This window comes from Peromyscus leucopus, chromosome 2 (genome assembly GCF_004664715.2).
Source record: "Peromyscus leucopus breed LL Stock chromosome 2, UCI_PerLeu_2.1, whole genome shotgun sequence".
NCBI lineage: Eukaryota > Metazoa > Chordata > Mammalia > Rodentia > Cricetidae > Peromyscus > Peromyscus leucopus.
In genome coordinates, this window is record NC_051064.1 from 131,194,959 (window position 1) to 131,216,613 (window position 21,655).

The 21,655-nt window shown below is 45.2% G+C and overlaps 1 protein-coding gene and 1 non-coding gene across 3 annotated transcripts in view; both read left to right on the forward strand.

The window, feature by feature from the left end:
• The window catches only part of Snrnp40 (small nuclear ribonucleoprotein U5 subunit 40), a 34,714-nt gene extending 18,967 nt beyond the window's left edge, over positions 1-15,747 (forward strand). The window contains exons 6-10 of one of the 2 annotated variants that reach the window (XM_028887634.2): positions 4,548-4,668; positions 8,192-8,274; positions 9,452-9,513; positions 14,046-14,149; positions 15,281-15,747. In XM_028887634.2, coding sequence (XP_028743467.1) covers positions 4,548-4,668; positions 8,192-8,274; positions 9,452-9,513; positions 14,046-14,149; positions 15,281-15,330 — 420 coding nt within the window. In that variant the 3' untranslated portion in view covers positions 15,331-15,747. Of the gene's footprint in view, positions 1-4,547; positions 4,669-8,191; positions 8,275-9,451; positions 9,514-12,381; positions 12,407-14,045; positions 14,150-15,280 lie in introns of those variants that run through there. The other variant, XM_037202975.1, reaches the window with a different exon arrangement.
• On the forward strand, positions 10,949-11,087 carry LOC114705679. Its single transcript, XR_003736425.1, has one exon. It is a non-coding gene; the product is annotated as a small nucleolar RNA SNORA48 (small nucleolar RNA).
• Positions 15,748-21,655: the final 5,908 nt, after the last annotated feature.

A 21,655-nucleotide genomic window follows, 5' to 3' on the forward strand; every position in this document is an offset into this window, starting at 1 on the left:
GCTACATAGAGACCCTTTCTCAAAAAAAAGAATACGGAGTGTGTTCATTCCCTGACTAGATATTTGTTTATTCATTTTAAATTACACTTATTTCTGTGTGTGGAAGTCAGAGAACAGTTTGCAGTCAGTCCTCACCTGTCCTGTGAGTCCCAGGGATTGAACTCAGACTGTCAGCTTTGGTAGCAGGTACCTTGACCTACTGAACCTTCTCACCCCACAAAAGACATTGAAAATCGGTTTTAGCTCTCTGGTCTGATGAGACAGGAATTAGTCTCTGTCTCTACTCTCCTCCCTCAGTATAGTTCTTTTTGACACTGGAAAGGAAGTTTTCTAAGGTTTTCCAAGAAGAGAACTTGACGTTGGGGAAGGGCCATGGACCGACCATTCGGCATTGCAGTGTCACTCAAGGTTTCAAGGAAATTGTCTTAAATTCCAGCCATTTTCTACTTTTGTTATTGCTACGTGTTCTTCAGCTCCTGTAAGCCCCAGTTTCCTTGAGTGAACAGCTAAGGTCAACAATGAGAGCAGCGCCTGCCTCACTAGTACATGCTCGGTGCCTGACAAAGTGGTGAGCCTCCCTCCATGTGGATGCTGGGAATTGAACCTGGGTCCTTGCAAGAATAGCAAGTGCTCTTAACCACTGAACCAACTCTCCAGCCCCCGAGTCTACCTCATTTGTAGGCTCCGTTCTTCCAGGTCCCACTGCCTCTAGAGCAGTCACAGATAGTGTCCTGTTGCTTGATAGAAATAACAGGCAAAAGCCAAAAAGAGGCTTTATTTTGGCTCATGGTTTGACCATCCCGCCCCCTTACAGCCTCCTTTTCTCCCCTTCCCTGTGTGCATCTTTCACTGCCGCCTTTGTTCCCCAGGGAGTTTTCCTAGATGCTGCTCTTGCTGTGTGCACTTTGCCCAAGCAAATCTCGTTCAGGTCTGCCTGCTCTCCACCCTGGGTGTATTCCCCACCCAGGTCTTCAGCTTCATCGCTTTAACAGGTAGCACAGTGCTTTCCAGAACAGGTGGGGCTCACTGACAGGAATGACTGGATACTGCTTAGACACACAAAAGTAAGTTAATGTCTTAAAGCCACGATACTTTTTACACTCTAAGATGCTGCTGGGAGCCAGGGAGATGGCTCAGTGGGTAAAGGCACGCGACAGCAAGCCTAACAACCTGCTCAGTCCCTAGAGCCCATGTGATAGAGAGAACCGGCTCCTGAGTTGCCCTCTGACCTCTACCTGTGCAAGCCACTTAGAGGCTTGCGTGTGCTCTGTAAATAAAGAAAGAAAGAAATGTGAAAGAATTAAAGATGCTGCTTTGGAGTGTACCTGTAAAAATGTTTGCATAGATTTCCTATGGCTATCAAAAACAGTCATCTCTATAATCTTAGCATCAGAAGGCTGGGGCAGGAGGATCACAAGCTTGAGGACAACTGGGCCACATAGTAAGACCTTGTCTCAAAAAACAACAAAACAAGCCGGGCCGTGGTGGCGCACGCTTTAATCCAGCACTCGGGAGCAGAGCCAGCGGATCTCTGTGAGTTCGAGGCCAGCCTGGCTACCAAGTGAGTCCAGGAAAGCGCAAAGCTACACAGAAACCCTGTCTCGAAAAACCAAAAAAAAAAAAAAAAAAACAAATCTGGTAAATAACCAGAATGTAAGACAACTTCCAGCCTCCTCAGAGTTTACAGTGTTGTGCTCTGTGCCAAGCCCGCCCCTGACGTCCGTCAACCATTGATCTCTTTGTCCTCTAGTCCCTTTTCCAGAATACTTGGGGTGTATGAGTGTGTAGCTTTTGGGGGACTAGCTTCTTTTTAGTTAAGCTACAAGAATTTGATTCTCCTGTCTTCACCATGGGCAGACAAGCCAAAGAAGGCTTGTGTTTGTCTTCTTGCTGCATGCAGTGTGGATGCTGCTGCTGGGCCTTCTGTGTGTTACAATACAGTCTAAAGGTCTGCCTGGTCCTTGTGTAGTTTCTGTCTTCTCAGAGACTGTGTTATACCTTCTCTTAGGGCAGGGTCTCTGCAGAGAATAAATCCTAGCCATTGTATGTTGATACATACCAGTTTTAATCTGAAATTTGAACTTATCTCAGATATGACAGACAGACAAATATAGTCCAATGAATACTGGTTGAATTTAGCTCTGTGTTCAAAAATATCCTTCCCTATATTTTTGGAAAGTGTCCTGATCCTCATAGCCCTGCAGCCTTCCTCTTTCCAAACTAAGTCTTGGTTTGGGGTTCACTTGTTTTGTTTGAGACAGTAGATCTGTAGCTCTGGCTTACCCTGAACTCACAGGTATTGCTCTGCCTCCTAATACTGAGATTAAGGTGTGTACTACCACACCTGGCTTGTTTTGTTTATTTGGGAGGTAGGTTCTCCTCCCATCTTAACCTTCTGAATGCTGGCATTGTAGGCATGTATCTAAACATTCAAAGTGTGTGTGTGTGTGTGTGTGTGTGTGTGTACATCCTTTAGGAGACAGAATAGGGTGTCTGATCCCTTGGAACTAAGTTAACCTTAGTTGTTAGCCACTCAATGTGGGTCCTGGAAAATGACCCAGGGTACTATGCATCGGATACTCTGGAGCAGGAAGTTCTCTTAACCTACACACACCTAACTCCTTTCTGAATAAAAGAAAGTGTTGTGCTTTAGGTGATGTCAGATACTTTATTTATTTAGAAAAAAGTATGTGGCAGTATTAAATGAAGTTTTTTATGATACCAGTGACCTTCACAAAATTGCTAATCTTTTTCCTGTGACATCCAGGCTATTTCTGTTTCTGTTAACATTTATTTTTACATATTTGCTTAATCGCCTGTTATGTAAATATTTTTGTATTTTGGCTTTAGAGTTATTTTTAGGAACTGCTCAGTAATATTTAGAGCCTGCCATATACCAGGCATATGCAAAGCATTCTTATTTGTAATCTTTCAGAAAGGAAGAGCACTTGCCTAGTGTGCTTGAGGCCCTACGGTCAATCTCTAGCACTACAAAGAATATAAAAGACAGACAGACAGACAGACAGAAGACGTGCAGATACTGTTGGGCCTGGAGATGTAATCAGTGGTAGGACACAAAAACCTGGACTTGTACCTCAGCAATGAACAAAGGGCAGAACTCCTAGATAGGTATTTTTGTGTCTGTCTTCCAGAGGAGGCTCAATGGGCTCTTTGCATAAATATGCTTTTCATTTCCTTTTTTCTAAATGTATGTATACACATATACATACATATATGATACATACATACTTACATACATGCATACATATTGTTCCTATATACATATTATAAGATGAAAAATCTTAACTTTTCCAATTTCATGTTTACTTTATATAATTTTGGGCTTTGTTTTCATTTTGTTTTGTGTGACTCAGTTTCCTGATTGTGTCCCTGGTTGGCATAGAGCTTACAGCAATCCTGCCTCTGTCTCTAGTGATGTTACCACATACATCACTATGCCTAGCTTTGTCTACTTTTATTTGTAGGAGTTTTTTTGGTTTTGTTTTTACACCTCTGGCCTCAAATGCACTATATAGCTAAGGGTATCATTGAACTTCTGGTCCTCCTGCTTCTCCTCCCAAGTACTAGAATTCAGGGGTACAATTAGCTTTTTTTCTTTCTTTCTTTCTGAGACAGGGTTTCTCTGTGTAGTTCTGGCTGTCCTTGAACTCACTTTGTAAACCAGGCTGGCCTCAAACTCATAGAGATCAACCTGCTTCTGCCTCTTGAGTACTGGGATTAAAGGCATGAACCACCACCGCCTAGCTTTTATGATGTTTTTGAGATGGTCTTTTAGCTAAGTTAGTTGGAACTCTCTGTTATTCAAGCTACCTCAAATTCAAAACCTTTCATCTGCCTCCTGAGTGCTGTAATTAGACATACACCACTAAGCCTGGCATCTGGTTTATATAGTTGTTTTTCTCTCTTTTTTTTTTTTTCTCTCTTTTTTTTTTTTAGATTTTTAGACTTTATTTGATGTGTGTGAGTATTTTGCCTGCATGTGCACATATATGTGCACCACATGTGTGCCAGGTGCTGGAGGAGGTCAGAAGAGGTATTCCCCTGCATCTAAAATTACAGATAGTTGTGAACCACCATGTGAATGCTCGAAACCAAACCCAGTTCCGAAACAAGAACAGCAAATAACTCAACCTCTGAGTCAATTCTCCAGACTCTGGTTTGTTTGGTTTATTTGTTTGTTATTTAAGACAAGATCTCTCTGTGTGGCCCTGTTTGTGCTGGAACTATCTCTGTAGACCAGACTAGCCTTGAACTCACAGAGATCTGCCTGCTTCTGCCTCCAGAATGCTGGGATTAAAATCATGAGCCACCATGCCCTGACTTCTCTGCTTTTGTTTTTTTTTAAGATGGTGTCTATATAGTCCTGGCTGTCCAGAACTCACTATGTAGACCAAGCAATTTTGATCTCAAAATCACTGAGATCCTCCTGCCTCTGAGTGCTGGGCTTAAAGGTGTACACTACCATACCTGGCCTTTCTTTGCTATTTTTCAGTTTGAATCCTGAATGCAATTTTGTGTTTTTACAGGTTTGGGACCTGCGTCAAAACAAATTAACCTACACCATGAGAGGCCATGCAGATTCCGTAACCGGCTTGAGTTTAAGCTCTGAGGGATCTTATCTCTTGTCCAATGCAATGGACAATACAGGTAACTTTGGAGAACAGAGCTGTTCTGGGTCTAGTGTCTGTTGATCCTAAAAGGGGGCGGGGTTAGTATTAAATAATGTGTTTTGGGGAAGCAGTGACAGGGCTCAGCTAAGCTGCCTACACTCAGACTGGATTGCATTTGCTTCTGGGACTCATGCTAAAAGGAGAGAGTCAGCCGGGCAGTGGTGGCGCACATCTTTAATCCCAGCACTTGGGAGAGAGAGGCAGGAGGAATGGAAGTCCAGGAAAAAGAGTGACTGACATTTCACCTGTCAGCTGGAGATTGTTTAGGTGAGATGATCTAGAATCCAGGACTGTAGTCCTAAAGCTCCTGTGTAGTTCAAACAGTGTTACACACAGCATTTCTCCTCTCTGTAATTCAGGTTTTTTTGCTTTTGTTTTATTTGCTTGTTTGTTTGTTTGTTTTGAGGTTTACACATTTATTTATTTAATTCAGGCATTTCTATGTAGGTAAAATCATAGAGGGCTGGATTTTGTTTTTCTCTTGTGGAATAATCTTTTTGTACATTGTGAAAAAGTGTCACTGTGATTGGTTTAATAAAAAGCTAAATGACCAATAGCTAGGCAGGATATTCAGGGCAGAGAGAACGCTGGGAAGAAGAGCGGAGACGCCAGGAAAGATGGAGGAAGCAGGAAACCAGGATGGACAATACATAGATGAGGTAAACAAGCCACAAGTTTGGGGCAGCACATAGATTAATAGAAATGGGTTAATTTAAGTTATAAGAGCTAGGCTCTGGGCGGTGATGGCGCACGCCTTTAATCCCAGCACCTGGAAGGCAGAGGCAGACGGATCTCTGTGAGTTCAAGGCCAGCCTGGTCTACAGAGTGAGATCCAGGACAGGCATCAAAACAACACAGAGAAACCCTGTCTTGAGAAACAAAAACAAAAAAAAAATGTTTAAGAGCTAGTTAGAAGCAAGCCTAACCTATCAGCCAAGCCTTCATAATTAATAATAAGTCTCTGTGTCGTGATTTGGGAGCTGCTGGCAGGACAGAAACACTTGATACACATGGCACCCAATATGGGGCACTAAATGAAGCATTTATCTGATTATTCTTCTTTATCAATAAAAACTTGAGAATCAGATATCAGAGTAGGAACCTGAATGATCAGAGAATCGGCCAGTGACCTCCTCTCTCTCATTCTTCAGTCCAAAAAGGCAGAGACTCTCTCTAAGCCCTGCCCTACTACTTCCTTTTGTCTATCTGTCCTCACTCCTCCAAAACCTCTATGGTTAATTTTGGTCAACTGGTATCTAACTGCACCCTCTGATTCAAAGCAAACTTTATTGGTAGTCTTGGGAGTGTTAGAATGCAATCAAAATATCATACCACACCTTTCAGCTCTGGTATGCTGTGACTCCAAACAGATTACAAGAAACCTCGGCTGAGCAGCTGAGTGAGAAGGATGACCATTTGGTGTCCATTAGGCATTTCTGGGTGCTCTTCTCTGGCAATTGTCTTCCTCTCAGCATTGATATGAGACAAAGTCCTCAGGAAAACACCTCGGCATTCTGGATTTACGAGCACATTCTCTTACACTTTCTCTTTGCTCGTTTTGAGTTACAGAGTAAGAGTGTGGGTTTACTATGGTAAAATGGACAGTAGTGCGTTTGGGAATGCTATAGGTTTGTAGGAACTAAAACACACTTGTTGACATTTTATGACAAAATAGGTGCTTGGCATGTAACGGGTACTCAATAAATGCTTATTGGATGAATAGGTATCTTCACTTCCTGATTGTATTCTCACAGCAGTAGCAAACTTTCCTGTGTAGCTGACCTTGCGTATAATGGCTCTAGCTACTGTTTACAGTGGATGAGTGAGTATATGTGTGTCCTCATCTCAGTGGACTTAACCATTGACTAGGTATTAGGACAGTAAGGAATGAAGGTTCCATAAATAATTATTAAAATAATAAGAATTGGGCACATGCCTTTGATCCCAGCATTCGGGAGGTAGAGCCAGGCAGATCTGTGTGAGTTCGAGAACAGCCTGGTCTACAGAGTGAGATCCAGGACAGGCACCAAAACTACACAGAGAAACTGTGTCTTGAGAAGAAAAAAAAAGAAGAATTGTTACGGTTATCTTTGAAATAGGCTTATTTTTTAAAAAGCTCAAAGTTAACCTCAGGTGGATCTCGTGGTCTGGTCTACAAAGTCAGTTCCAAGATAGCCAGGACTACTACACAGATAAACTGTCTCAAAAAAGAAAAACAAAAAGAAAAGAAAAAGATTAGGCTAGACTCAGGAGAGAGAGGCAGGTGGATCTCCGAGTTTGAGGCCATCTGATCTACAGAACAAGTTCAGGACAGCCAGAGCTACACAGAGAAACTGTCTAGAAAAACAAAAACATGTTTACCTCAGCTACATATTCTAGGTCAGCCTGGGCTACATAAGACTGTATCCAAAAAAAAAAAAAAAAATCTGATTTTTTTTTGTTGTTGTTGTTATTCTTTTCCTTAATTGTACAGAGCAGGAAGCCAAGAAGTGTCTTCACTTTACCTGGCATTACCCGTGTATCTATTTAAGATACAAAATTAGATTTAGAGTTTGTGGTTTCTGAGGCGAGAATATATGATAGACTCACCTGGCATATTATGTGAGACCCAGTACCTAAGGATGGAGATAGTATTCCTGTGTCCTGGGGTTGGGGGACAGTGTTCATGTGGATATCATGAAGATAGTGTTCATGTGTCCTAATTCTCATTGTAGTGGTTTTTTGCTGTAGTTGACCTTATTCAAGTTGAGACTGTCAAAGCACCCATCAAGTTAAAGGAAAGCTCAGTCTTTACAGATGTGTCGTCACACCAGTCAGTGGCATTTAGATTGTCATATGGAGATGGGGTGATGACTCAGCTAATAAAGTGCCTGATGTTCAAACATGAGGACCTGAATTCAGTTCCCTGGCACCTAGGTAAAACCCAGACATCTGTAACCCCCCCCACCCCCCCCCCCCACTCTCCCGCACTGGGCTACAAGGGAATCCATGGAGCTCACTGGCCAGCTAGTCTAGCCAATCAGCTCAGTGAACCCTGTTTCCAAAAATAAGGTAGAAGCTGAGCATGGTGGTTCACACTTTTAATCCTAGCACTTGGGAAGCAGAGGCAAGGGAATCTCTGTGAGTTCAAGGCTAGCCTTATTGATCTACATAGAGAGTTCCAGGCCAGGGAGGGTTAGAAATCCTGTCTCAAAAAAAAGAAAAGAAAAGAAAAGAAATCAGGCGGTGGTGGCGCACGCCTTTAATCCCAGCACTCAGGAGGCAGAGGCAGGTGGATCTCTGAGTTCAAGGTCAGCCTGGTCTACAGAGTGAGTTCCAGGAAAGGCTCCAAAGCTACACAGGGAAACCCTGTCTCGAAAAAGAAAAGGAAAGAAAGGAGCCTTAGCGATTAGTGTTGTGTTCTTTGGACCTCCTCACCCAGGAGATGGTATTTGTTACTGACATGGAGCTGCTGGCCGCAGCTGTGTTTGTTGCTTGACTGATGCGGATTTGCTTTGTAGTGCGTGTCTGGGATGTCCGGCCCTTTGCCCCCAAAGAGAGATGCGTGAAGATATTTCAAGGAAATGTGCACAACTTTGAGAAGGTGAGTGGTACCTGCCACGGGGTTGGTTTTACCGTCCATTGAGCTGAAGAATCGTTTATAGTGATGCTAAGGTTAGACAGGTGTTGACCCACTGAGGAGGAGTGAAGTCTGGTAGCCATCGTCATCGGAGCTGCCCTCTCTCCCACCTCAGCCTCCCGTGGGCTCAGATTGCGGGAACATGCCCCACACCTGGGTCAGGCCTCTTCTCGACAGAGGTAGCACCAGTCAGAGTGGTGGGGAGGCAGCCCCGTGGGTAGATAGCACTGGGCCCAGCCTCATTCCTGGACTTCTGGCTTCAGTGCCTCCCTGACAGGGCCTTGAGTCAGTGTCTGTGGCCCCGGATTCCCATTGCGGTCACCCAGATGACACCTGTTAGAGCCTGGGTCCATACCCAGTCCCTTGTAATCACAATGGCCTGGGTTGAAGAGGGTTTTTCTCAAACCCTCAATGTCCAGTCAGCTCTTTTGGAAGCCACTTTTTCTGTCATTGGGTTTCTTAAGAGAGATTAATGATTTTCTTTTGAGAGTTCACTGAGATTGTTTTACCTTATAAATCAAATCTGATTTTTGTTGGGTTTGGGTTTTTTTTTCCGTCAAGATAAAGCAAAGAAGAATAAAAAAAAAAGATAAACTTTGTAAATGTTTTAATGGGAATCAAGATAAGTGGAGCAAAGGGAGCTCCACTTTGTTTAAAGACAGAACAAACTTGGTTGCCAGGTTTGTTCTTAATAACTGTGGGTGAAGCGTTTCTGCCTCGAGTTTTCGTGTGGTATAAAGTTACAAAGCAGGCTGGAGAATGGCTCAGCAGTCAGGAGCACTGGCCGCTCTGCAGAGGACCAGGGTGTGATTCCCAGCAGCCGCCTGGCAGCTCCCGGTTGTCTGTAACTCGAGGCCCAGGGGATAGGACGCCCTCTTCTGGCCTCCTCAGTCATCAGGCACACATCAGGCATACCTGCAGACCAAACACCTAAAATAATACACATGAAACAATAAGACAAGCTTTTTAAAGAAAAGTAAGTGAAATTACAATGCATGCTGTTTGGAGCAGGAATATATTAGCTGGTGTTTGTTCTGGGGGGACACTCAAAGCTCAGTAACAAATTTCAAGTCAGCTGACTCCTAGTATAGCAAGAGCAGTTTGGCACAATAACCGTCCTGTGCATTGTTGCTCATTACAGAACCTCCTGCGGTGTTCTTGGTCCCCGGATGGAAGCAAGATAGCCGCTGGTTCAGCAGACAGGTGAGGCTTCCTGGGTAGAAGGCGGAGAGTGAGGGGCTGCTCGGGTCTCCAATTAACGCGTGGCTGTGAAGACAACACACGTGCTTACCCAAGGGGCTAAGGGGCTTGCGGGGATGAAGCCGTGAGAAGATAAGGGCTCAAAGCCCATGTTGGACAAACTTAGAGTTCTCTATCTCTCTTTACATTTTAACCCTTTGTATCTGTTGGGAACTCAAAATCTCCCTAGGCTGTCTCCCTAGGCTGTCCTCTCCAGGCTCAAATCCCAGTGCTGTATTCTCATGAACTGTTAACCTCCCTCTGCATTCTCACCCCAGCTTCTCTCCACCTCCCTCCCTACTCTCTGCTGCAGCTCTGAGCTTTCCCTGGCGTTTGAGTCCTCTTTCTCTCTCTCTCTCTCTTTCTCTTTCTCTCTCACTCACTCTCTCTCTCTCTCTCTCTCTCTCTCTCTCTCGTCTCTTTAACATATGTTGTTCTTTCCTGTAGTCACACTTCATGTGTCTCACTTTTCTTCGTATTTCCCCCTTCTTACATTTAGACAAACATATTGGGATATCCCTATGAATTGCTCTCAGTAGTCAGGGGTTGAGTCTTGACATTCTCTGTAAACTCAGGGTACTGCTAGTTGGTGCTTGAATTCTTATAAGCACTTGCTGACTATTTCAAGAATGAATTCCTAGGTCAAAGATGGCCGTCAAATTCCACCCTTTGTGTCAACCCAACAATTGGTCATAGCTGCCAGTGTTGAAGATGGTTCAGAGCCAGATCTGGGCTCCGTGGAAAGTGCCAGCATTGCTGAGTGAATGGGCTGGGTGTTGTCCATCTCTGTCAAATGAATAGACCAATGCTTCTTACGTGTGAACTTAAACTGGTTCAAGGACTTATGTTGTGCATGAGACAGAAGGGAGAGAATTCACCCGTCAGATGCTGTTGTTTCTAATGTCTGTGGTGGTATGTACTTAGGAGGGAATGGGGTGAGGACAATGCACTTGTAGAGACTCCATAGACTCGGTGATAGAGGCCTGTAAGCAGGATTCTTCCCTAGCTCATAGCCGACAGCACACTTCAGGATTCCCATTGGGGTCATGCTTGGAAACTTTTGTTTTTGTTTTTGTCAAGACATGATCTCCAAATATAGCTCTGGCTGTCCTGAAACTTACTCTGTACACCAGACTGGTCTTTAACTCACAAAGATACATCTGCCTCTGCTTCCCAAGAACTTGGGTATAAAGGCGTGCTGCACCTGGCCTGGTTTATGCTTGAAAATTTTTTAAGTCCTTTTTTCTCCCAAACAAATTTAATGTTATGAGAACTGCTCAAGTATTCAGGGTGTTTGGGTCAAGTGGATACCTAAGGGAAACAGTGCTATATTGATGGTTTGAGTCTACCCTAAGAGGTTTTCTATTATGAAGAAAAAGAAAAAAATAAAACTTAACCCAGCTCCCGGCAATGGCCAGAGACACCTTGGTGGTGGTGGTGTTCTATCAGCCAGGGGCATAGCAGATGGCAATCCTTTGTTCATCCTAGCTTGATGCCTGGCTTGGTGGCCAAAGCCATTTCATGCTTAGGGCACGTTAAAAAAAACTAACAAGGGGCTGGTTAAGAGCACAGCCTGTTCGGCTGCAACGGCACACACCTGGAGCCCCAGCACTCAGGAGGATGAGGCACAAGGATCACCAGTCCTAGGCCAGCCTGCACTACCTTACTGAGACACTGCCAAAAAAGGAAGAAAGGAGCGGGGGTGTGGTGCATGCACTGGGGAGGTAGAGGCAGGTAGATCTGAGTTCAAAGCCAGTCTAGTCTACAGAGTGAGTTCCAGAGCAGCCAGGACTACACAGAGAAACCCTGTCTCAAAAAAGGGGAGGGGGGGCTGGAGAGATGGCTCAGTGGTTAAGAGCACAGGCTGTTCTTCCAGAGGTCCTGAGTTCAATTCCCAGCAACCACATGGTGGCTCACAACCATCTATAATGAGATCTGGTGCCCTCTTCTGGCCTGCACACAGAACACTGTATACATAATAAATATATAAATCTGTTAAAAAAAAAAAAAAAAAAACAGACAAACAGAAACTTAAGAAGTAGACCAAGGAGCCTTCTGTGGTACATGCCTGTAACCCAGCACTCAGGAGAGTAAGGCCAGGGTCAGAGCTTGAGGCCAGCCTGGACTGTATAGTGAGACTCTTTCTTTTTAAAACAAAAACACACAAAGGAGCTTGCATTCCACAGAGAGGAAAGCATTTTTAGTATATTTATATCTTTTTAGGTAGCAATGGTATGTCTCCTCTGTATAAATTAAATTGTTTTAGATTTATCTTTTTTGAAAGATTTTTAAAGTTTTTATCTAGCCATACCTACCTATATGGATGTCTTGCCTTCATGAATGTTCACTGGCATGTCGGGTGCTGTGGAAACCAAAAGAGGGAGTTGCATCCCCTGAATCTGGAATTACGGATGGTTAGCCACCACCATCTGGGGGCCGGGGGTCAAACCCTCGTCCTCTAGAAGAGTAGCCTAGCCACTGACCATCTTTCCAGCCCCTAATTTTATCTTTGTTTGTTTTCTGTTTTGTTTTAGGTTTTTTGTTTGTTTGTTTGTTTGTTTGGGGGGGGTTCAAGACAGGGTTTCTCTGTGTAGTTTTGGTGCCTGTCCTGGAACTCACTCTGTAGACAGACTGGCTTCGAACTCACAGAGATCCACCTGGCTCTGCCTACGGAGTGCTGGGATTAAAGGTCTGTTCTGCCACCTAATTGTATCTTTTTAAAAATTATATTTGCATAAGCTCTTTTTCTGACAAGAACAGTTTTGTCCCAACATGAGCATATTCTGTTGTTTGTTTGTTTTTGTTTTTTGTTTGTTTTGTCTTTTGAAACAGGATTTCTTTGTAGCTTTGGAACTTGCTGTTGACCGGCTGGCCTCGAACTCACAGAGATCCATCTCTCTCTGCCTCCCCAGTGCTGGGATCAAAGGCGTGCACCACCACCACCACCACCACCACCACCACCACCACCACCACCACCACCGCACAGCGTTTGGTTTTTTTGTTTTGTTTTGTTTTGTTCTTTGAGACAGGGTTTCACTATGTAGTCTTGGCGCTGTGTAGACCAGACTGGCCTTGAACTCAGAGAGCTGTCTGCCTTTGCCTCCAAAATGCTAGGATTAAAGGTGTGTACCACCTTTATATAAATTTTCTAATTTATGATGTCCTCTCGCCCCTCTTCTTCCTCACCATCCCTTACATGAGGAAGCATGGCTTGGTCAGAAGTCTCCTCTTCTGGGCTTGGCAGGATTTCATTGGCCACCTTGACAGTGAGCCTGAAGCAAGCAAGCGGTTCTATTGCATAAGTAGCCTGGTTTCTACCAATGTGGAGAGGACAAGGAACCCCTCTAAATTTAGCATGTAATTGGCAGCCATGAAGAGTGAGGCCTTGAAGTAAACCCTTGGAGATCCAGGCTTCTGCCAGCTTCTGTGTACCTGAGAGATAATCTCCACCTCAGGAAACCGCATTCCAGCTGAGTCTGAGTTTGGCAGATTTCCCCTTTCTGCTTACAGATCACTTCTTCGTGTGCACCTTAACCCTCCCCAGTCCTGTGACGGACACTAGCCAGGCTGGGCTGAGAGGATTCAGGCCAGCCTACTGACTTCCTGTGGTTCTAACTTTATAATATGTACTCACGATAACCACAGCAATCATTAATTCTGTGTGCCAAACACTTTGCATATATTCTCGTTTTTCTCAGAAAGCTATTAACTCACTTCCCCCCCCCCCCATCACTTTAACAGAAGAAGGAAGCAGTTGTCTGATTACTGAGCTAGGGAATCGCTGCCCTGGGGTTTGTATGTGGTCGAACAGAGGGCCTGAGCACCAGCCAAGAGGCAGAGATGGCGGGGCTCTGCCTCTTTTCTAGAACATGAGTTTAGGGATAGGGTGGCCAACAATTGACAGTGTAGCCAAGGGTGGCTTCGAAGTCCTTGTCTTCCACCGTGTTCCTCCCGAGTGCTGGGTTTCTAGGTGTGTGCCTATGTCATCAGCTATCCCAGAACTTGTACTCATTTGCTCTGGAGCCTGGACTGTGAGAGCATGAGGGTGTAATTAATAAGCCTGTTTATTTGCTTAGAACATCTCACGGTATATCCTGGGCTGGCCTCCTATCCGTGATCCCCTTGGTCTCCCCCTTCCCAGTGCTGGGATTGCAGGTAAGTATATCATGCCATGCTTGTTTGGATTGTAGAGTAAAGCATACCTAGTTTGTGCCTTTCCCCCGACTCCTTGTCTGCAGCCTCGTTTGAGAAAGCTGTGTCAGTAACATAGATACGTTTCTCTTTCTATAATTTCAGAATTGTGTAAATAATAAGTTCAAGGGCTATTTCAGTTTTGTTGGTTTCAAGCCACCAGATATTCTTAACCTCACTTGGTACAGTCCTAGTTTCTAAAACCCAAAGCATAGTTCAGTAACAAACATTCCCATTTCACTGCAAGACCCAAGTGTCCTCCCCACTCCTAAGGGACCTGCACTTGTCTTTGTGGTCCCTTGCAGGTTTGTGTACGTGTGGGACACCACAAGCAGAAGGATCCTGTATAAGCTGCCTGGCCATGCTGGCTCCATCAATGAAGTGGCTTTCCACCCTGACGAGCCCATCAGTAAGTCTGGAGAAAATGACCTCTCCTGAGACTCGGGGGACAGAGGCAGGCAGGGGTCCTATAGCAACCTAGGATTCAGATGAAATTGGAAACTCTTCCTCCCTTCACCCCCGCCCCAGTCCCCAGACAAGAGTTTTCTCTGTGTAGCCCTGGCTATCCTGGAACTCTGTAGCCCAGGCTGGCCTTGAACTCACAGAGATCCACCTTGCTCTGCTTCCCAAGTTCTGGGATTAAAGGGCAGCGGCACCACCACCCGGCCTGTTGGGGTTCTTTTGTCAAATTTCAGTTCAGCTTCTCTCCATGACTTAGTCTCTTGGAGTGGCAGGGACTGTAGACAAGAACAACTTAGGAATATTTATAATAAATTTGATTAAGCTGGGAAGTGGTGGCAGAGGCAAACGGATCTCTGTGAGTTCGAGGCCATCCTGGGCTACAAAGCAAATTCCAGGAAAGGTGCAAATCTACACAGAGAAACCCTGTCTCAAAAAACAAAAATAAATAAATAAATAAATTTGATTAGCTAAGCCAAGTAATAGGCTTTATATTTAAAGAAAGAAAGAAAAAAAAAACATGTTGCCTGTCTCCGGGGCTTTCTATAACAAGCAGGAGCACATTGAATGGGTGGACACTTGTAATCCCAGCCTTCAGTGAGCAGAAGCAGGAGGATTGCTGGAGGTTTGGGGCTAGACAGTCAAGTTTTAGATCAGCCTGGACTGAATAAAGAGACTGTCTCAGAAACCTTGTCTGAGAAAGCCCCAGCTCCAAAAAATGCACACACACACACACACACACACCTGCACCTGTATGTGTGTGTGTGTGTGTGTGTGTGTGTGTGTGTGTGTGTGTGTGTGTGTGACCAGCACAGACATGGACAAAGATCTTTTTCTTGGGTCTGACTTACAAGAGCATCAGGATTGAGCCCGGTCGTTTCCCATAGCATAGCCACCCTCGAGGCTTCAAGGGGACTTGGATTGAAAGGCCAGGCTGCAATTTCCTGTGTGTAGTGTTTGGGAGGAGAATTCAAGCTCAATCCAATTGCTCTCACATGTCACGATTGCCTCTTGACACGGGGCCCTTGAGCCCAAGTGTTCCCAAGCCTTCATTGTCTCCCCTCTGCTCTTTTTCCCTCAGTCCTCTCAGCATCCAGTGACAAGAGGCTGTACATGGGTGAGATTCAGTGAAGATGTAGGCTGGAAGGCTCCCAGGCTGTGGGACCCGAGGCTCAGACTACGTAATTGGCCAGAGTCATATGGTGTCCAGGCTGACCTGCCTTCAGATTGCAAGCAGCTGGAGGTGATGGCCATACTCCAGCAACCACTTGTACCCCATTTACAGGACAGCTGTGGCCTCTGGTACCACCTGCCAGATTTCAGGGATTGGTTTCTTTTTACAAAAATAAGATGTCTTCAGAGGGACAAACATTGGGTTTGAGGTCTCCTGTTTTTTAACCTATGCTGGAGACAGGCAATGTCACTTGAAATTTGTTAGTTGGATTTGTTTTCTGTTTATTTTAAATTGAGTAACTGGCTTGTATGATATTTTTCTTTCTGTGTTTGAGTCATTTTATATTAAAAATCCAAACAGATACCTTTTTACAAGAACCTTGTGGCTTAGATTTCTTATTTCTTGCTGTCTTTCCTCTGAGGCTTGATTGCTATAAGTTAGAGCAAGCATCCATTTACACTTCAGAGACACTGTTTACTTGGAGCCCCCCCTCCCCAGGAGTGAAAATGACATAGTATAATTATCAGTAGCAAATACTTTTCTGTAACTACAAGCAGAGCATCCAGAAAGTGATAAGTGAGGTCCAGAAGAACCTGGCTCTTGTATATTTGGACACAATCTCTGAATAGGGTCTGTCAGCTCTGCCTCCTTCCCAAAGCGTTTTTCTTAGCATCAGTCCTGTGCTCAGGGCTCCTGGAGTAGACAGAGCCATGGCAGCCCCAGTCGGTGCCCTTGGCCAGAATATAGCTTCATGAGCAGCCCAAATGGGAGATGGATGTTTTCATAGGCTTTGGCCATGGCATTTTCTGTGGCTTTTTATGATCCTGTTTGTCTGACTTTTCCTGCTCTGACAGAGATGTGCCTTCTACTAAGACAGGTTCCTACCTCCCTGGGGTCTCTGGTTGAGTGTGTCTAGCACACAGATAGTCACTAATGAATCCATCTGCTCCTAGGAAGTACAGTGTGTATTTTTTGAACAGTCTATCTCAAAGCAAAAAGTCTTCCTGTCTTCAACAATTCTGAGCATGTTTGGCTTTAGACTTTAGGCCCATGAACTTAAATCATATTTATCATAAGTCAAAGAGGATGCTATCCTGGGTCTACAGCATAGTCATTCCACAACACCAAGCCTTTTATGCGACAGGCAAAGTCGTCATTGTTGAGAACAGAGACAGAAGAGATCTTGTCCTTGCCATCATGAGAAGTGTACAAACCAGAAGAAAACAGTGTTGGAAATAAACTCCTTTTTTTTAAGTGAGCACATGCCAGAGATTTATTTAACTTATTAATGAAGAAGCCAGCGGGATAGTAAAGCTCTCAGAGCAATTGCTTTAATACAGTGAGTGAAGTTTGAGTAAAGCACACTGGAAACACAGGGGGGAGCGATTTATCGCGCCTGCAGGAGAACAAAGAGGCATCCGAGATGCTGTGATTGTGCTTGGATATGGACAGAAAACAAGGAGGGCTGTCTAAAAGCAGACACAAATCTCAGGGGAGGTGGTGTGTCCTGAACCAGAGAACACAAGTGTATTTGGCGACGGGGACAGCAAACCCCCAAATCCCATAGAGCGTAAACTTCTGGTACTAGATCCTGTAGAATGAGGTTTCTCAGGGTGTGTTCCACAGACTTCACATACTCTGAGTTTAAAGATCCCATTGTCAGGTATATTTGGGAAAGACGGGGGTTAAAAAGCATGGAACTGGCTTCATTACTTTGAGCCTTTACCATACAAGGTACTATGTACTATGGGATCCGGCCAGCCAGAGCATGAACTGTAATCCCAGCACTTAGAATCTAGAGACAGGAGAATCAAGTTCAAGGTCATCCTCTGCTACATAGCTAGTTGGAGGACAGCCTGAGTTTGGTTGCCAGAAACTGATTAAAAATCCAAATGCAGGGGGCTGGAGAGGTGGCTCAGAGGTTAAGAGCACTGGCTGTTCTTCCAGAGGTCCTGAGTTCAATTCCCAGCACCCACATGGTGGCTCACAACCATCTGTAATGAGGTCTGGCTCCCTCTTCTGGCCTGCAGGGATACATGCAAACAGAACACTGTATATATAATAAATAAAAAAATAAATCTTTTTTAAAAAAAAATTTCAGATACGGTGGTGCTCTTTTGTAATCCCAAGCACTCAACATGGAGATGACAGTTGGAGACAGGGATTGTCTAGAAGCTCATAGACCAGCTAGCCTGAAGCACCCACACAGTATGACAGACACAAGAGAAGCCTACCTCAAAAAAGTAACAAAGGGGAAGAAAACTCATCACAACCAGGCGGTGGTGGCGCATACATTTAATCCTAGCACTCGGGAGGCAGAGCAAGGGGTATCTATCTCTATGAGTTCGAGGCCAGCCTGGTCAACAGAACAAGATCCAGGACAGGCACCAAGATTATACAGAGAAACCCTGTCTCAAAAAAAAATCAAAACAAACAAACAAAAAAAAGAACTCAATACACAGACACACAAGTATATATATATGGGGGGGGCTATCCCCAACCCCCACATTTCCCCAGAGTGCTCTTGAGTAGGAGCAGCAGGAAATATTAGAAGGATTTAGAGTGTGGAGATAAACAGAAAATACAAGATAGCCTCAAGAGGGCCTGGAACCTAGTCCAACAGGCCCAGACCGTCTCTGCCCCAGGGTATTTATAGAAATGCCAAGGGGTGGAGCAAAAGATTCCCCCAGCACAGCCAAGTGCAGACCATCTCAGACAGCTGTACTCAGGCCCATGGTCCAATCATCCTCTATGCAGACCTGCTGGGTAAGGCCACTAAGAAACCTGAAAATGGGCTCCCCTCATATACATACATGTCTTAAAAGGGAATGGTGACTGTCATCTGGCCAAGCACTAACTAATTACATATATGGCTTTGATGACCTTCTCCAGGAAAAATGTGGCCCCCAAATGGCTTCAACCTGGTCTTCATTCCTCCACAGAAATCATAAGTAGCTTTTTTTAAATTTATTTTTATTTTATATGCATTGGTGTTTTGTCTGTATGAGGGAGTTGGATCCCCTGGAACTGGTTCTATGGATAGGTGTGAGCTGCCACGTGGGTGCTGGGTTGAACCTGGGTCCTCTGGAAGAGCACCAGTGCTCTTAACCACTGAGCCATCTCTCCAGCCCCGCTACAAGTAGCTGCTTCTTTTTTTTTTTCTTTCTTTCTTTTTTATTTTTTCCAGAGCTGAGGACCGAACCCAAGGCCTTGCACTTGCTAGGCAAGTGCTCTACCACTGAGCTAAATCCCCAACCCCACAAGTAGCTTCTTAACACCTCTTTTTAAATTAAATTTTTAATTTTTTTAAACCTTATTTTATGTGAATTAGTGTTTTGCCATTGGTGTCTGGTACCCCAGAACTGGAGCTACAGACAGTTGTGAACTGCCATGTGGGTGCTGGGAATTGAACCCAGGTCCTCTGGAAGAGCAGCCAGGGCTCTTAACTGCTGAGCCATCTCTCCAGCTCCTAAATTTAATTTTTAATCTAGGTGTATGTGCCTGCTTATCAGTGTGTGCATCATGTGCGTGCAGTATCCACAAAGGCCAGAAGAGGGCATCGGATCCTGGAGAGCTGTAGTCGTGAGCTACCTGATGTGGGTGCTGGGATCTGAACTCAGGTCTTCTGAAAAAATAGTGAATGCACTAAACTGCAGAGTCATCCTCCAGCCTCTTTAACCCTTATTATCACCAGATCCACATGCCTCAGTCCGGTCCCTTCTACTCACCTCATTGTGTGTTGGTAAGCATGGTGTGTATGTGTGGGCACCTGTGCCATGCATGATACACATGGGAAGAGGATAAGGTGGTAGAGTTGATTGCATCCACCTTTACAGGGTTCACCAGACCTGCACCAGCAAGCACCTGTTGGAATGAACACATGCCACAGTAAGCGTGTGGAGGTCAGAGAATAACTTGGAATTGGCTTCTCTCCGGCCATGTGGATCCCTTGGGTCGAAATCAAATTGTCAGGCTTGGCAATGCCTTTACCCATGGCGCCAGGTCACCAGCCTCGGACACTGCACTTCCAAAGGCCTCCCAGTCCCTTGAGTTGATGGTGACTGGAGAGTGGAAGACCTCGGAGGCTGAGGGGGTTTCCTTCAACCCCTCCGGTCCTTCCTAGTTCCTTACAGGGCTGCGTAGGAGCCATTAGCAGGAAATGGCGGTACCACTTAGGATGGAAGCGAATAGAAGCCCTAGCTGGGAATAAAGATTTAAGCATAAAACATCTCCAGGGGGTGCAAATTGTCTCCTTACTTTGGGAGACAGATTGCTCCCGAATGAGTAATGGCATCTCTAGCTTTCAGTTAATTTCCCTTTATGACTTCCAGTCTCTAGCACTTAATACCGTGGGCACTTAAAGCCAAACTTCTTTTTCACTGCGTGGTTTTTGTGAGCTGAACTGTGAGGGAGGTGGACTTTTAAATCATTTTTCTACACACACACACACCGGCACAATTATTTCTTCTAGCCTGTGGCCCCAGTTCCGTCTATCCCTAATCCCCCTTCAAACAGCTGATTTACAAACAGTTCCTGAGCGCACAGGTTGGCCCTGTCTTCCTTCCCTGCTTCCCCTAGTTGTACAGAGACAGTTGACCCTTTCAGGGGAGAGAAGCGAATTCCTGGCAATGTCAGGGACCTCAGTCAGGGAGGCGTCCCCTAGAGAGGGAGAACCAGTCATCCTTTGTCCCGTGTAATCAGATGACAGGCAGAGTTGACTTGTCTGGAGCCAGCTGTCAGTTTCTTCATATCAAAACCAGGCGGTGGTGGTGCACGCCTTTAATCCCAGCACTCAGGAGGCAGAGCCAGGCAGATCTCTTGTGAGTTCGAAGCCAGCCTGGTCTACAGAGTGAGATCTAGGACAGGCACCAAAACAACACAGAGAAACCCTGTCTCTAAAAAACAAACAGTATTTGCTAACCAAAGAATCTACTGGGGCTGGAGAGATGGCTCAGAGGTTAAGAGCACCGACGGCTCTTCCAGAGGTCCTGAGTTCAATTCCCAGCAACCACGTGGTGGCTCACAACCATCTGTAATGAAATCTGGCACCCTCTTCTGTATACATAATAAATAAATAAATCTTTAAAAACAAAAAAGTCTACTGCTTCTTAATGGGGGAGAAGGGGGAACAGAACGGAGGTAAGAATCCCTGAGCAATTTGGGCTGTGAGAATTTGAGCCTTAGGGGAATGCTGTTGGAAACCTGGGTTGACAGGATTGTTCCTTCTCGGGGATTTGGGGCAGGTTCACTAGGTTTGATCCCTAGCATCAAAAACCCAAAAACAAGACTTTGAGAGTGGACAGCTGGTAGCCAGGGCCAGAGTGTGTGTAGGAGGGGTCGATTTAACATGGCAGCCTCTTTCCATGGAACCAAGTAAAGCCCTATGCATGTAGTGACCCTCCTCTGACCGCACCCTGAGTGAAGCCCTACCGCTGCACTGAGCTCTGCGCTGCACCAGACTCCTGCGTGTCTTCGAGTTTTTTCTCCTCCCACTCCGAAGCTCACCTAGACTCTTGCATTCTTTACCTTGGGTCAGTTTTGCTCCTTAAAGGACGTTTGACGATATTTGAAGATACTTGTGGCATCTGTCTGGTGGGCAGAGGCAAGGATACATCAAGAATCTGCTGCTCCAGAAAGTGATTCATGACACTGTCGAGAAAACCTGCTTTAGAACAGTGATTTTCATTCATTCATTTTGTTTCTATAGAGGTGACTGAAGCCAGGGCCTCAGGCATGCTATGTATTTTCTAACTATGGAGCAGGGATTCTAAAAGGGGGCTTTCCTGGGCCAGCAACAGCAGCAACACTCAGAACTTCTTAAAAATGCAAATTCTAAAGGCCAGTAGTGATGGCTCATTCCTTTAATTCCAGCACTCAGGGGGCAGAGGCAGATAGAGCTCTGTATTCAAGGCCAGCCTGGTTTACAGAGTGACAGAGTGAGTTCCAGGACAGCCAGGCCTCCACAGAGAAACCCTATCTCAGGAAGAAGGAGGAGGAGGAAGAGGAGAAAGAGAAGGAGGAGGAGGAGAAACAACTTGCCGGGCGGTGGTGGCGTACGCCTTTAATCCCAGCACTCGGGAGGCAGAGCCAGGTGGATCTCTGTGAGTTCGAGGCCAGCCTGGGCTACAGAGGGAGTTCCAGGGAAAAAAATTCATAGTTTTCTTTTTGAGTTTTTGTTGTTGTTGTTGTTTTGGTTTTGGTTTTGTAATGCTGGTAATTGAACCTCTGACCTCATATGCTAGGCAAGTGTTCAGCTGAAATACACCTCCCAGCCTGCATCAT